Here is a 13,505-nt window from a genome sequence, read left to right as displayed (position 1 = left end):
TACCAACACTGTGTACTGGTTTCTGCCTGGCAGTGAGCTTTTGTTTCTCCAGGGTAAACACATGGGGGTGGCCTAGCTGGATCACAAGGTAAGGGCATGTGTAACGTGATGAGAAACCGCCAGCCTATTTTGCAAAGTGTCTGTGCCATTCTGCGTTCCCACCAGCGGCGTACGGGAGTTCTTCTGGCTCTGCATCCTTGCCAGCCCTTGATGTTGCCAGTTTTTTTGTTAAATATTAGCCATTCGAATAGGTGTGTGGTGGTATCTTTTTGTATTTTCATTTGCGTTGCCCTGATGACTAATGCGGTGTTGAGACTCTTGAATGTGCTTCCTTGCCAAAATGGTTTCCAAAGTGGTGGAATGACGCGTTACAGTTCCACCAGGGCTGTACGAGCGCTTCACTCCTCCACGCCCTTGCCAACGCTAGGCATGGCCGGGCTTTTCTGTTTTAGCCATTCCCAAAGGCATGTAAGGTTATCTCTTTAGGTTTTAATTTGCACTTCCCTGATGACTGATGGTGTTAGGCATCTTTTTATGTGCTTATTTGCCATCCAGTGTCTTCTTGGTATTTCTTCAAATGTCAGGCCCCTTCCTTTTTAAGGTTTTCTTGACATTGAATTTTGAGAGCACTTTATGCATTTGGGATATGAGTGCAGTTGACCCTTGAATAAGGTGGTGTTAGGGCACCAACCCGCTCACAGTCGAACATTTGCGTGTAGCTCTGGCCCCCCAGAAACCTAACTGCTAACTAAGCCTCGTGTTGACCAGAAGCTCTACAGATAACACAGAGCTGACGAACACATACTTGTATTCTTACAATAAAGTGAGCTGGAGAAGAAAATGTAAGAAAGTCATCAGGAAGAGAAAGCACATGCACAGTAGGGTACGGATTTACTGGAAAAACCCACGTCTGAGTGGGCTCGCAGTCCAGACCAGTGTAGCTCAAGAGTCAGTAGCACTTTGCTCAGATGTGACTTGCAAATATTTTCTGCTCCTCTACAGCTTCTCTTTTCAGGCTCTTAACAGTGTTGTTTGAAGACCAAAGGGTTTAATGTTGGTAAAGGCCAGTTTATCAATTTTCTTCTTTTTCAGATCATGCTTTGGGTAATAATCCTAAGAATTCACCTAACATAAGGTCACAATGATTTTCTCCTGTTTTTTTCTAAAAGTTTAAAATGTTTACATTTTACATTTAGGACTATGATCAATTTTTACACTAAGTGTGAGGTATGGGTCAAGATTCCTTTTTTTTTTGGATTTGAACGTCCAGTTGTTCCAAGTACACTTCTGTCTCTTGAACTTGCCTTTGCAATTTTGTCAAAAATGAGTTGACTGTATTCGTGTGGGTCTATGTGTCTATTCTGTTTCATTAATCTGCCTACTTACATTCCTTTGCCAACATCACATTGTCTTGATTACTTTTATTACAGGAAATTTTGGAGTCATGTAGTGAAGTCCTCCAACTTTGTTCTTCATTTTCAAATGGTTTGGATATTTGAGCTCCTTTGCCTTTCCAAACAATTTTAGAATTAGCTTGTTCATATTGACAAAAAGCTGCTACCGGGATGTGGATTGGGATTGCCTTGAATCTATAGACCAGTCTGGAGGTCACTGACGTCATAACAATATTCCAACCTGCAAACACGGTCTAGCTCTCCATTTACTTATGTCTCGTTAAATTTCTTTCATCAATATTTTTATAGTCATCATTAGGTATATATTCCCTGACATTTATGCCTATGTTTTCATTATTTATTCTGTTGTAAAGCACACCTTTAAACAAAATTTTTCAATTCCAATTATTTACTGCTATTTATTGAAATGCAATTAATGTTAATTATTTTAGGCTTGCACACTTCAACCTTGCTAAACTCTCTTATATTTCTAGGAGATTTTAGTAGGGTTTTCTATGTGCACACTCATGTCCTCTGTGAGTAGAGACCATTGTATATCTTAATTTCCAATATGTATGACTTGTATTTCTTTTTCTTGCTGGTTGCACAGGTAGGACTTCAGTATGATGTTGAGTAGGAGCAGTGAGAGAGGACATCTGTATCTTTTTCCTGATCTTTGGAGGAAAGCTCTCAGTCTTTTACAATTAAGTATGGTGTTGGCTATAAGATTTTTACAGATGCCTTATATCAGGTTAACAGTTTTTTCAATTATTCCTAGTTCACTATATGCTTTTTTAAAAAAATTAAACAGGGGGAACACTGCCCAATTCATTCTTTGAGGCTTACATTACCCTGATAACAAAGCCAGGCAAAGACATGACAAGAATAGAACCACAAACTAATATCCCTTATAAACAATGATGCAAAAGTCCTCAATAAAATACTAGCAAACTGAATTTAGCAGCACAGTGAAAAGATTATACACCATGACCAAGAAGGACCTATTTCTGGAATTCAAGGATGGTGCCACATATGAAAATCAGTCAGTATAAAACCCCACATTACCAGAATAAAGAAAAAAATACATGATAATCTCAATTGATACCAAAAAAACATTTGACAAAATTCAACACACTTTCATGATGCAAACACTCAACAAACTAGGAAAAGGAGGAACTACCTCAATATCATAAAATATGTATGTGAAAACCCCACAGCAAACATCATACTCAATGGTGAAAGACTGAGAGCTTTTCCTCTAAGGTCAGGAATGAGGCAGGGATGCCCACTTTTGCTACTTCAATTCACCACAGTACTGGAGGTTCTAGGAGAGCAGTTGGACAATAAAATAAATAAAGGCAGTCTAAATTGGAAAGGAAGAGTAAAATCACCTCTGTTCACAGATGCTATGACCTTATTTGTAGAAAATCCTAAAGACCTGTTAGCACTAGTAAGTGAATTCAGAAAAATGGCAGGACACAAAGTCAACACACAAAAGTCAGTTGCATTTCTATACACAAATAATGAACAACCCAAAAAGGAAATTATAAAAGCAATCCCATTTACAATTACATCAAAAAAGAATAAAATAAAAGGAATTAACCACAGAGGGGAAAGTCTTGTACAATGAAAACTATAAAACATTGTTGAAAGATGGTAAAGAAGACATAAATAAATAGAAAGACAGCCCACGTTCACGGGTTGGAAGGCTCAATATTGTTAAGATGTTGATACCATCTAAAGCAATCTACAGATGTAACACAATCATTATTGAAATCTCAATGACATTTTTTACAGAAACATAAAACCCCTCACACTAATATGGAATCTAAAGGGACCCTGCATAGCCAAAAAATCCTGAAAAACAAAGCCGGAGGACTCACACTTCCTGATTTCAAAACTACAAAGCTACAATAATCAACATAGACATAAAAATGGGCAGACATATAGAAAAATGGAATAGAATAGAGTCCAGAAATAAACCTTCACTTATTAGGCCAAATCATTTTTCACAAGGGCACCAAGTACATTCAATGGAAAAAGGACAGTCTTTTTAACAAATGGTGCTGGGAAAACTGATGATCCACATGCAAAAGAATGAAGTTGGACCCCTATCTCACACCACACACCAAAATGAACTCAAAATGGATCCATGACCTAAATGGCAGACCTAAAACTATAAAACTCTTAGAAGAAAACACAGGATGAAAGCTTCGCAACATTGGATTTCACAATGATTTCCTCGATATGACACCAGAGGCATGGGCAACATAAAAAAAATACAAAAATTGGACTTCATGAAAATGTTAAATATATTTTTAAGATTTTATTTATTTGTTTGACAGAGAGAGACACAGCGAGAGAGGGAACACAAGCAGGGGGAGCAGGAGAGGGAGAAGCAGGCTTCCCGCCGAGCAGAGAGCCCAATATGGGGCTCGATCCCAGGACCCTGGGATCATGACCTGAGCCGAAGGCAGACGCTTAACGACTGAGCCACCCAGGTGCCCCAAAATTTTAAATATTTTTGCATCAAGAGACAATACCAATGGAGAATAAAAGGTAATCCAAAGAAAGGGGAGAAAACATTTGAAAATCATGTTCTGATCAGGGGCTAATATCTAAAATGTATGAGAACTCCCCAAAATCAATAACAAAAAGCCAAACAACCCAATTAAAAAATGAGCAAAGGACTTGAATAGACATTTTTCCAAAGAAGATGCACAACTTACGTGACCAATGAGCACATGAAAAGACGCTCAACATCACTCATCTTTAGAGAAATGCAAATCAAAAGTACAATGACAAGCCACCTTACACCCATTAGGATAAATATGTAACATAAATTATATTTATGTAAATATAAACACAATGAGGAAATAGCATATACAGTATATATACATGTAACAAGGAGAAGATAGCAAGTGTTGATGAGGACGTGAAGGACTTAAAGCCCTTGTGCGTTGTGAGTGGGAACATGAAATTGTACGGCCACTGTGGAAATTAGTAGGGTGGTTCTTCAGAAAATTAACAGTAGAATTACCGTATGATCCAGCAATTATATGAGTATATGCTCAAAATAACTGAAAGCAGGCATTCAAAGAGATTTTTGTAAGCCGTGTTCACAGCAGCATTATTCACAAGAGCTACAAGATGGAAGAACCCAAGTGTCCACTGAGGGATGAATAGATAAGCAAAACGTGGTCCATCCACTCAGTGGAATAGTGTTCAGCCTTAAAAAGGAAGCAGGTCTGACTTCAACATGGATGAAGCATGAGGACATTATGGGGAGTGCCACAAGCCAGTCACAAAAAGCCAACTACTCTAGGATTCCACTGACGTGAGGTCCTTCAGAGACAGAGGTGGAAAGGTGGGCGCCAGGGCCGGGGGTGGGGGCTGGCAAGTCCGTGGTCATGGGGACAGGGTTTCGTTCTCCTAGGAATGGACAGAGTCCTGGAGATGGACGGTGGGGACGGCTGCACAACATTAGGAATACTTAGCACCACTGACCTGTACAGTAAAAAATGGTTAGGATGGTGGACTTGCTGTTATGTGTATTTGGCATCAATACAAATTGGAAAAAAAAAAAAAAAGGAAGGGCACGATCGCTCCATGAAGAGACAGGGAGGAAATTCACACACCTGTGAGTGAGTGAAAACAGCCAATCTGAGAAGTCTCCATGCTGTATGTATGTCCTACACTAGGACAGTCCGGGAAGGACCCAACTATGGAGACGGTAGACTGGCAGGTGCCAGGGGCTGCGGGGGAGGGGCAGGAGGAGTACAGGGGTTTTCAGGGGAGAGAGACCCACTGTGACGGGGTCTCTCCTCCAGCACTCTGACCCCCAAACCCAAACCTGGTGGCCTGGGTCCCCCCCGAGCTCCCAGGGCCATCTGTGAAACTTGGGGTGCTTAGAGCTCCACTGGGTTTGCCCTCCTGCATGAGGGCTGGAAATTCTCTCCAGCTGGTGGGAGCACCAACTGCAACATGCACCTTGCTCATTCCCCTCCCCCCGTGCTGTTCTGTGCTCCCCAGCCCTCCCGCGACCACACCACAGGGATCTGACACCCTGGCTTCATGATCTTGTCAATGTTCTGAGCTGGCCCAGGCAAGAAGGTATCCAGTCCCTATTACCCCGTCTTGACTGGAGCAGTGCCTCCCCCACAACACCACCTTTCCGAGAAATGGGTAGAGCCCCTGGGAGGACCCCAGGGGGACCCCAGGCCCATAGGGGCTGTGCTGCTTGCAGCCCCCAGGCCCGCTTGTCTGGGCCGGTTTGCCCAGCTGGGGCAGTGGGTGGAAACGGGCCAGGGGCTGAGAACCCCCAGACCACGACCCGTGTGCAGGTGCCCAGCCTCGGGAAGCCCTGGGCACTCAGGGCCCAGCAGCACTGACCGTCCTGGGCGAGGGCGTGACTCCCACCCCGGGGCCCCGCCCAGAGGAGTCCGGCCCCTGCCCTGTGCGATTTCTCAGTCCCGCATTCCTACAAATGTTCGCGGCGGGAGGAGACCAGTGTCTGGTCAAAAGCCTGGGATTCCCCCGCCCCCATGTGGGTCCGATGAAAGGAAGCAGATCCGTTGGCGAAGTGAGTTTATTGGGGAGCCCGAGGAGGTGCCGACAGGTCGGCAGTTGAGGCCAAGGGACCCGAGCAGAGAAACTGGGAGGGAAGGACAGGGGACCAGAACGGGTGTAGGCACCTCCCGGGGGGAGGCGGGGGCAGCATGCCTGGGAGCTAGGAGGTCAAGGTCAGGTCAGGAGAGTGGACACATGGGGGACCCCGTCCTGGGGTCAGGACTGGACTGAGGGGGCCTGGGAGGACCACCGTCACTGGGTGGGTCCTGAGCCCAGCTGGCCCCGGTGGGGACGTGCCCCGTCAGCAGCAGGACTTCTGGGCTGAGGTGGGCACACAGCAGGCCTGGCGGGGGCCCACGGGCCGGCAGAGCAGGGACACGCAGGAGGCCCGGCGGCAGCAGCTGGGGTGGCAGGAGGAGGCGGGCACGCAGCAGGCGGGCCTGCACACGGGCCGGCAGAGCAGGGACACGCAGGAGGAGGGTCTGCAGCAGGACGAGGAGCAGGGGCTGGGTCGGCAGCAGGAGGGGGGTGAGTAGGGGGAGGCCTCGCAGCAGACAGGGGTGCAGCAGAGGGGCTTGCAGCAGACGGACTCGCCACAGGCTTCCTGGCAGGGGGAGGAGCTGCAGCAGGAGGGCTGGCAGCTAGACTGTTGGCAGCATGAGGAGGCCGAGCAGGGGGAGGCCTGGCAGCAGACAGGGGTGCAGGAGACGGGTTTGCAGCAGGCAGGGGTGCAGCAGACGGGCTTGCAGCAGGCAGGGGTGCAGCAGATGGGCTTGCAGCAGACAGGGGTGCAGCAGACGGGCTTGCAGCAGACAGGGGTGCAGCAGAGCGGCTTGCAGCAGGCAGGGGTGCAGCAGACGGGCTTGCAGCAGACAGGGGTGCAGCAGAGCGGCTTGCAGCAGACAGGGGTGCAGCAGAGGGGCTTGCAGCAGGCAGGGGTGCAGCAGAGGGGCTTGCAACAGACAGGGGTGCAGCAGAGGGGCTTGCAGCAGGCAAGGGTACAGCAGAGGGGCTTGCAACAGACAGGGGTGCAGCAGATGGGCTTGCAGCAGGCAGGGGTGCAGCAGAGGGGCTTGCAGCAGACAGGGGTGCAGCAGAGGGACTTGCAGCAGACAGGGGTGCAGCAGAGGGACTTGCAGCAGACAGGGGTGCAGCAGAGGGGCTTGCAGCAGGCAGGGGTGCAGCAGAGGGGCTTGCAGCAGGCAGGGGTGCAGCAGACGGACGCACCGCAGGCTTCCTGGCAGGGGGAGGAGCTGCAGCAGGAGGGCCGGCAGGAGCTGGTGCAGGCTGATTGGCAGGGGCTGGACCCGCAGCTCACGGGGGTGCAGATGAGGGTCAGGCAGGAGGCCGGGGTGCAGCCGCTGGACTGGCAACAGCTGGGGGTGCAGCAGGGGGGGGTGCAGCAAGGGGGCTCGCAGCAGCTCTCTGGGCAGTCGTCCACCTGCCAGGAGGAGTCGGGGCAGGAGTCCCAGGAGCCGGGCAGGGAGACGCAGCTGCCGCAGCTCAGGTCACTGGAGCAGACGGACAGGGTGGACGCGGTCATGGTGGGGGCGGTGGGGCTGGAGGAGGGTGTGCGTGTGAGTGTGAGTGTATGTGAGTGTGTGAGGTGCTCGGGGATGCAGGGCTTTTATATCCACTGCTGCCCGGTGTTTTCCCCACAGGAGGCTCACATGTCCCCTTCCTTGTAGGGGTCCCCGTGGGCGAGGGAAGCCTAATTAGATGAGTCAGTGGCCTGGAGGTAGGTTGACGGCCGCCTGACTTCGGTTTGGCCCTCGGGGAAGCTGGTGCGGGTGGTGCTGCGGACAAGCCATTCCACCTGCAGGTGCCCTGGTCGTGGGCCAGGAGAAATGTGTGTCCATGACTCTGTGGAAGACGCTCGTGGTGGCCCGTGGTGGGACCGCCTGTGTCTGTGCAGGGTCCAGGGTTATGGCGGAGAAAGGTGCAGACCTTCTCTTGCTGCCTCGGGGAGGGCTGGGAGGATGTCAGGTCCCTCGGTGGGGAGGCCATGTGCTGGGCAGAAGTAGGGGGGTGGTGTACCGAGACCCCTGATGTTACCAGGAGTCTTTGGATCGCTGGTCTTTCACACCCACACCTCGACCGAGGCATGGGTGGGAGGGTCCCAGGAGGGTCCCAGGGCATAGACGGCTGTCCTGGGAGGGAGGCAGGGGCGGGTCTTTCTCTTGCTCTCACGGGAGCATAGTGCCCGTCGTGGGGAGCAGGTCCTAGCTGTCTCGGAAGCAGCGCTGACCATGCAGGACAGTTCTCGGAGACTTTGGTGATTCTGTGGCATAGACCTGGGGACTGGGCAGGTCCCTGGTGTAAGCTCGAGGAGGGACGGGGCCAACAGTGGGTGCCACTCTGCAGCTCGCTCTGCAGGTAACCCCAGGGCAGCCACTACCATCCGCCCGTAAACAGCTGAGTCTCCGGGAGAGATTCCTAAATGTCTGTCCCAGGGCGCTTCGCTCCAGACCACACATCCTGACACGTCCACGTACCGCCCGCGCTCCCCCGAACCCAGCTCTGCCCCCGGGGTCTTTCTGTGGGAAGGAGTCACCAGGCCGGCACACTGGGTTCCCGAGCCAGAACCTCGGTGTCCCCCCGAGTCCTCCCCGCTCTGCTCACTTTGGCGTCTTGGCCATCCTTGCAATCTGTCAGCCTGGTGGACACCACACCCCCTTCCTGCACCCCAGAGTGGCCAGTTCTTTCCCACTGAGACCCGTTCGCCCCGATGCTGCCAAAAGGATCTTCCCGTGGAACAAATCAAACCCGGCACCTCCCGCGACCGCACCACGTCGTTTCGTCTGTCAGGCTCTTCAAGACAGACACGGCTGGAATCGGCCGTCCCACTGCATGCCTGGGACCGCGCACCCCAGCTCTGCTGGACTGTCCGCTCCGAGAACGCCCCACGCCTGCCCTCGTAGCTGGCCATCTGCACACTCTCCCCTGCCCAGAATTCTTCCTGGGATTCCAGCCTCCAACTGAGCCAAGCCTCCCACTCCCTGACGGCGAGAGGGCATCGTCCCGTCCATCTGCCGCCTGGATCTGTTGTGACCCCCACCATACAGCCCTGCGGCCATGCTAGAATGTAGGCATCTCGCGGGCAGTGACCTTGTCTGTCTTGCCGACCACGGTGCCCAGCACGGGGTCTCCCAGGCGGGGCTGGCCACGTCTGCTCAGCCACAGAGCACCAGAGAGGCGGCTGGGACAGCAGACATTCCAGCCTCGGAGGCGGGGCTCTGAGATCAAGGTGTCCGCTGGCCAGCTCTCTCTGAGGCCTCTCCCCTCCACATGGACACGGCCATCTCCCCTCATGTCCTCACGGCCGTCCCGGTGTGCGTGTCTGCGTCCTCCTGTTCTCATAGGGGCACCAGTCAGATTGAGGAAGGGACCCAACTGACACAGACTGAATGTTTGTGTCCCCCAAAACGTGCAAGGTGAAATCTGAACCACGAAGATGATCAGGCCATGAGGGTTCAGCCTCACATGGGGATCAGTGTCCCCACGAGCTCCCCCGCTGCTCCCCGCCCCCTCTGCAGCTCAGACCGCTCCTCTCGGGCAGCCCACCAAACCCAAGTGCGAACGGAGCTGAGATGTCCAGGTTGCAGCTCCTCAGTCTGGACAGAAGAAAACCCACGTCCTCTACGGGAAGAAGTCTCCATCAGAGGCCTCCACGTGCCCACAGAGGCTTTCCCAGGACAAGACCATTTCTCCCCCCAGACAAGGAGGCACCAGGGAAGAAGACAGTGAGCGAGAAGCCGCAGACGTTCCAGAAAGCTGTGGTGGCCACGCGGAGACTTCAAACTCGGCAGGTGCCATCAAACACAGACAGGGTCTGTTGTGCGGGCAGGACGGGCTCTCGGGGGCTCTGTGGGGCTGGGTGCAGAGCAGTGCTGCTGGGAGGAGGGGGAGGACCCACAGAGGCCCTAGCACGGAAGGAGTGGGTGGGCCCAAGATGAACCGGCTCAGACAGGGCCGAGGAGGCCAGAGGCCAGGTGGGTGGGTGTGGCTGTTCACAGAGCCGAGCTCACACAAGGCGGACATGGCTCCAGGACCGAGTCAAGGGACAGGACACGCCTTGTGCCACGCTCAGGGGGACCCCATGTTGGGGACTGGCCAGCCAGCCACCCTGGAGTCACGGTGCTCTGGGCCAGGAAACGCTCTCCATGGGACACCTGCTTCCTTCTGACCTCGGGTTCCTACATCACAATGTTGCACGGTTTCCCTCAAATGTGGCCAGAGGGTGTGTGGGGCCTCCCAGACAAGGCCGTTTTCCACTGGGGGCCATCCATGGCCCAGACAAGGCCTGCACCCTCCAGGGGAGGCACCTGCCCAGCACTGGCCCTGCAGGGACAGTGGGAATCCCTCCTCCCTGTTTCTTCCAATACTTGAATTCCTGAGTCAAGTGCCCAACAAGACCCACCATTCCCAATACCCCTCTCCCCCTGGCCGTTGGTCCCTGTGATAGTTAATTCTATGTGTCCTTTTGGCCAGGCCATCATGCTCCATTGTTTGTTCAAACGCACACAGATGTTGCTGAGAAATTTTTTAGATGAAATTAGTATTTAAATCAGTCGACTCTGAGTGAAGCAGGCTATCTGCCCTTCAGCAGGTGAGCCGCGCCCAATCAGCTGAAGGACGTAGGAGCTGAGTGGGCCCCCCAGGAGGAAGGGAAGCTACCAGCACCCCGTCTTCTGGCTCAAGCAGCAGCCTCTCCACTCTCCCTGGGAAGCCCACCCTGCAAATCTCAGACGTGCCAGGCTCCACAGGCACATGAACCAATTCCTCAAAATCCATGTCTCTGTTACATATATGCGCACATCCTGTCGGCTGCTACCCTGGACAACCCTGCCTGACGCAGGCTCTGGTCATCCCTGCACACAGCGCTCACGCTCCCGGTGTCCTCCCGTGGAGGGAAGCCCCGCCCCTGTGCGGAGGGTCTCTGGAGAGAGACCTGCCACCCTCTTGCCCAAAGCCAGTCCTGGAGCAGCCTTCATGCCTTCAAGGCAGAGGCTTTATTAAACGGGCTCTCCTTTGTCCCTAGCAAAGCTCCACAGCCCTGAGATGTAAGGCTCAGGGGCTGGACAGGTGGCCCTGTGGCCCTCACTGGTGAAGGTATCCAGGGGCACCCAGGGGTCTCCCAGGTGGGCAGGTTTCTCTGTGCTGGAGGCTGCAGGGGGACAACAACCACAGAAGGCCCAGCAGCGGGCGCAGGTGGCCAGCCCTACCCAGGGTGCTGTTGCCTTGGATGCAGGCCTGCCCACTTGCAGCATCCAAGCCCTTCCCTGTGGTTTGCTGCGATAAGCATTCGAGGCCTTTGGAGAAGGATTGACAATGACTTTATTCATCAACAGACAGGTCACTCACATAGGGCAAGACAAAGCGACCTCAGTCCAGCCAGGATGGAGAGGAGGAGGCTGGGTGAGACACAGCGCCCGGAGGGAGCCAGAGGCTACCCAGGGAGCCAGCCAGATAGGGAGCGCTCGGCCTTGCTTGCTGAGCTGGGTGCTCTGGGGCAAAGGAAACCCCAGCCTGGGCTCAAGGCTTCTGATATTTCAGGTGGAAGTACGAGTTGGCCTTACTAGCTATGGGGGGACGTGCCCGTCAGCAGCAGGACTTCTGGGCCGAGGTGGGCACACAGCAGGCCTGGCGGGGGCCCACGGGCCGGCAGAGCAGGGACACGCAGGAGGAGGGTCTGCAGCAGGACGAGGAGCAGGGGCTGGGCCGGCAGCAGGAGGGGGCTGAGCAGGGGGAGGCCTCGCAGCAGACAGGGGTGCAGCCGACGGGCTTGCAGCAGACAGGGGTGCAGCAGACAGGAGTGAAGCAGAGGGGCTTGAGGCAGACAGGGGTGCAGCAGACGGACGGACCGCAGGCTTCCTGGCAGGGGGAGGAGCTGCAGCAGGAGGGCTGGCAGCTAGACTGTTGGCAGCATGAGGAGGCCGAGCAGGGGGAGGCCTGGCAGCAGACAGGGGTGCAGCAGACGGGCTTGCAGCAGACGGACGCGCCGCAGGCCTCCTGGCAGGGGGAGGAGCTGCAGCAGGAGGGCTGGCAGCTAGGCTGTTGGCAGCATGAGGTGGCCGAGCAGGGGGAGGCCTGGCAGCAGACAGGGGTGCAGCAGACGGACGTGCCGCAGGCCTCCTGGCAGGGGGAGGAGCTGCAGCAGGAGGGCCGGCAGGAGCTGGTGCAGGCTGATTGGCAGGGGCTGGACCCGCAGCTCACGGGGGTGCAGATGAGGGTCAGGCAGGAGGCCGGGGTGCAGCCGCTGGACTGGCAACAGCTGGGGGTGCAGCAGGGGGGCTCGCAGCAGCTCTCTGGGCAGTCGTCCACCTGCCAGGAGGAGTCGGGGCAGGAGTCCCAGGAGCCGGGCAGGCAGACGCGGCTGCCGTAGCTCAGATCGTTGGAGCAGACGGACAGGGTGGACGCGGCCATGGCGGGGGCGGTGGGGCTGGAGGAGGGTGCGTGTGTGTGTGTGTGTATGAGTGTGTGTGAGGTGCTCAGGCTGCTGGCTTTTATACCCCCCATGAGTGTGTGTTGTCCCAACAACAGGCTCAGTGAAGCCTTTCCTTCCTTGTTGGTGTTTAGTGTTGTGCTCTCTTCCCGGTGCTGGGTCACTGTCTGAATGCCGCTGGCTTGTGAGGCTCCTGAGTGGAGTTCAGGCTATCCTGACCTGTGTTTGTCCCCAAAGGAAAGACAGTAGAAGTGCTCTGATGCTTTCGTAGAGACCACAGAAATCAGGTGATTTTCTGAAAGTGACAGTCTGTGTTCCATCCCATGGTGGGGGTGGGGGTGCCCTTCTAACCCAAGGGAAGGGATGAGGATAGAGCAATCCTAGAATTTGTGCTCCGAGCAAAGGGAGAGATGCCCAGCTGTGGACAGGGCTGACGATGCTCAGCCAGCCTGGTCTTGGGGCAGGATGCACTTCGTGGGTTGATGTTGCTGGTTGTAGTGGTGTTGATGGGCCACATGTCTCCCAGGAGTGAGTTCGGGGCAGGTGTGAAGAAAGTGTCCTGGGAACAGACACTGGCTCACAGAAGGGGCCACAGTCGTGGATGCAGGCTAGCACAGTAGGCATGACCACGATGGGCAATGCATTTGCTTCATTGCTTCATGCCCCAGTGCTTGGTTCCACACCTGAGACCTGGTGAGTACACAGCATCTGGCATGGTCCCTCATGTCCTCATGGACACTTGGCCACTATACTCTGCCAAGTCTCTGAAGGGGCAAGGGCAAGGCCCTTGGTGATGCTCTGAGCTGCAGGGTTCCATCAAGGGCTTGTTGGGGGCCAGTGGGATTCAGGGTTGAAAGCCTCACTGTCCTCTGATGGGTGGGACTGGGGGATGTCCTGGGGGCCACATGATAGTCAGTCCTCAGTGGAGAAATGTTATTCTCTCAAAGACTAATGGCTTAAAACCTTCCAAATCTATTGAAAAACTTTAATCTACACATCCAGGAAGCTCAATGCACTCCAAATAAGTTGTCAATCAGGAATCCTCCATCCAACAAGGTTATTTTCTACAAATGAGTCCAAATACATTCCCAGATAAA

At 53.8% G+C, this 13,505-nt stretch overlaps 3 protein-coding genes across 3 annotated transcripts in view; all 3 read right to left on the bottom strand.

Moving 5' to 3' along the window:
* The window catches only part of TSPEAR (thrombospondin type laminin G domain and EAR repeats), a 56,015-nt gene that overhangs the window by 29,672 nt on the left and 12,838 nt on the right, over nucleotides 1–13,505 (bottom strand). The window lies entirely within an intron of this gene.
* LOC123841800 (keratin-associated protein 10-8-like) lies at nucleotides 6,265–7,506 on the bottom strand. Its single transcript, XM_064576053.1, has 3 exons — nucleotides 7,332–7,506; nucleotides 6,767–7,157; nucleotides 6,265–6,445 (listed from the first exon to the last, which is right to left on the bottom strand). Exons 1-3 carry the CDS (start codon nucleotides 7,504–7,506, stop codon nucleotides 6,265–6,267), a joined length of 747 nt encoding a protein of 248 aa, XP_064432123.1.
* On the bottom strand, nucleotides 11,565–12,389 carry LOC123842771 (keratin-associated protein 10-7). Its single transcript, XM_064574071.1, has one exon. The coding sequence runs from the start codon at nucleotides 12,387–12,389 to the stop codon at nucleotides 11,565–11,567; it is 825 nt and encodes a 274-aa protein (XP_064430141.1).

The sequence above is a fragment of the Mirounga angustirostris genome, unplaced genomic scaffold (genome assembly GCF_029215605.1).
Source record: "Mirounga angustirostris isolate CCGP_5_RB_7025 unplaced genomic scaffold, mMirAng1.0.hap1 SCAF_1, whole genome shotgun sequence".
Taxonomy (NCBI): Eukaryota; Metazoa; Chordata; class Mammalia; order Carnivora; family Phocidae; genus Mirounga; species Mirounga angustirostris.
The sequence above is the reverse complement of the archived record's forward strand: the minus strand, read 5'-3'. Positions and strand labels throughout refer to the sequence as shown.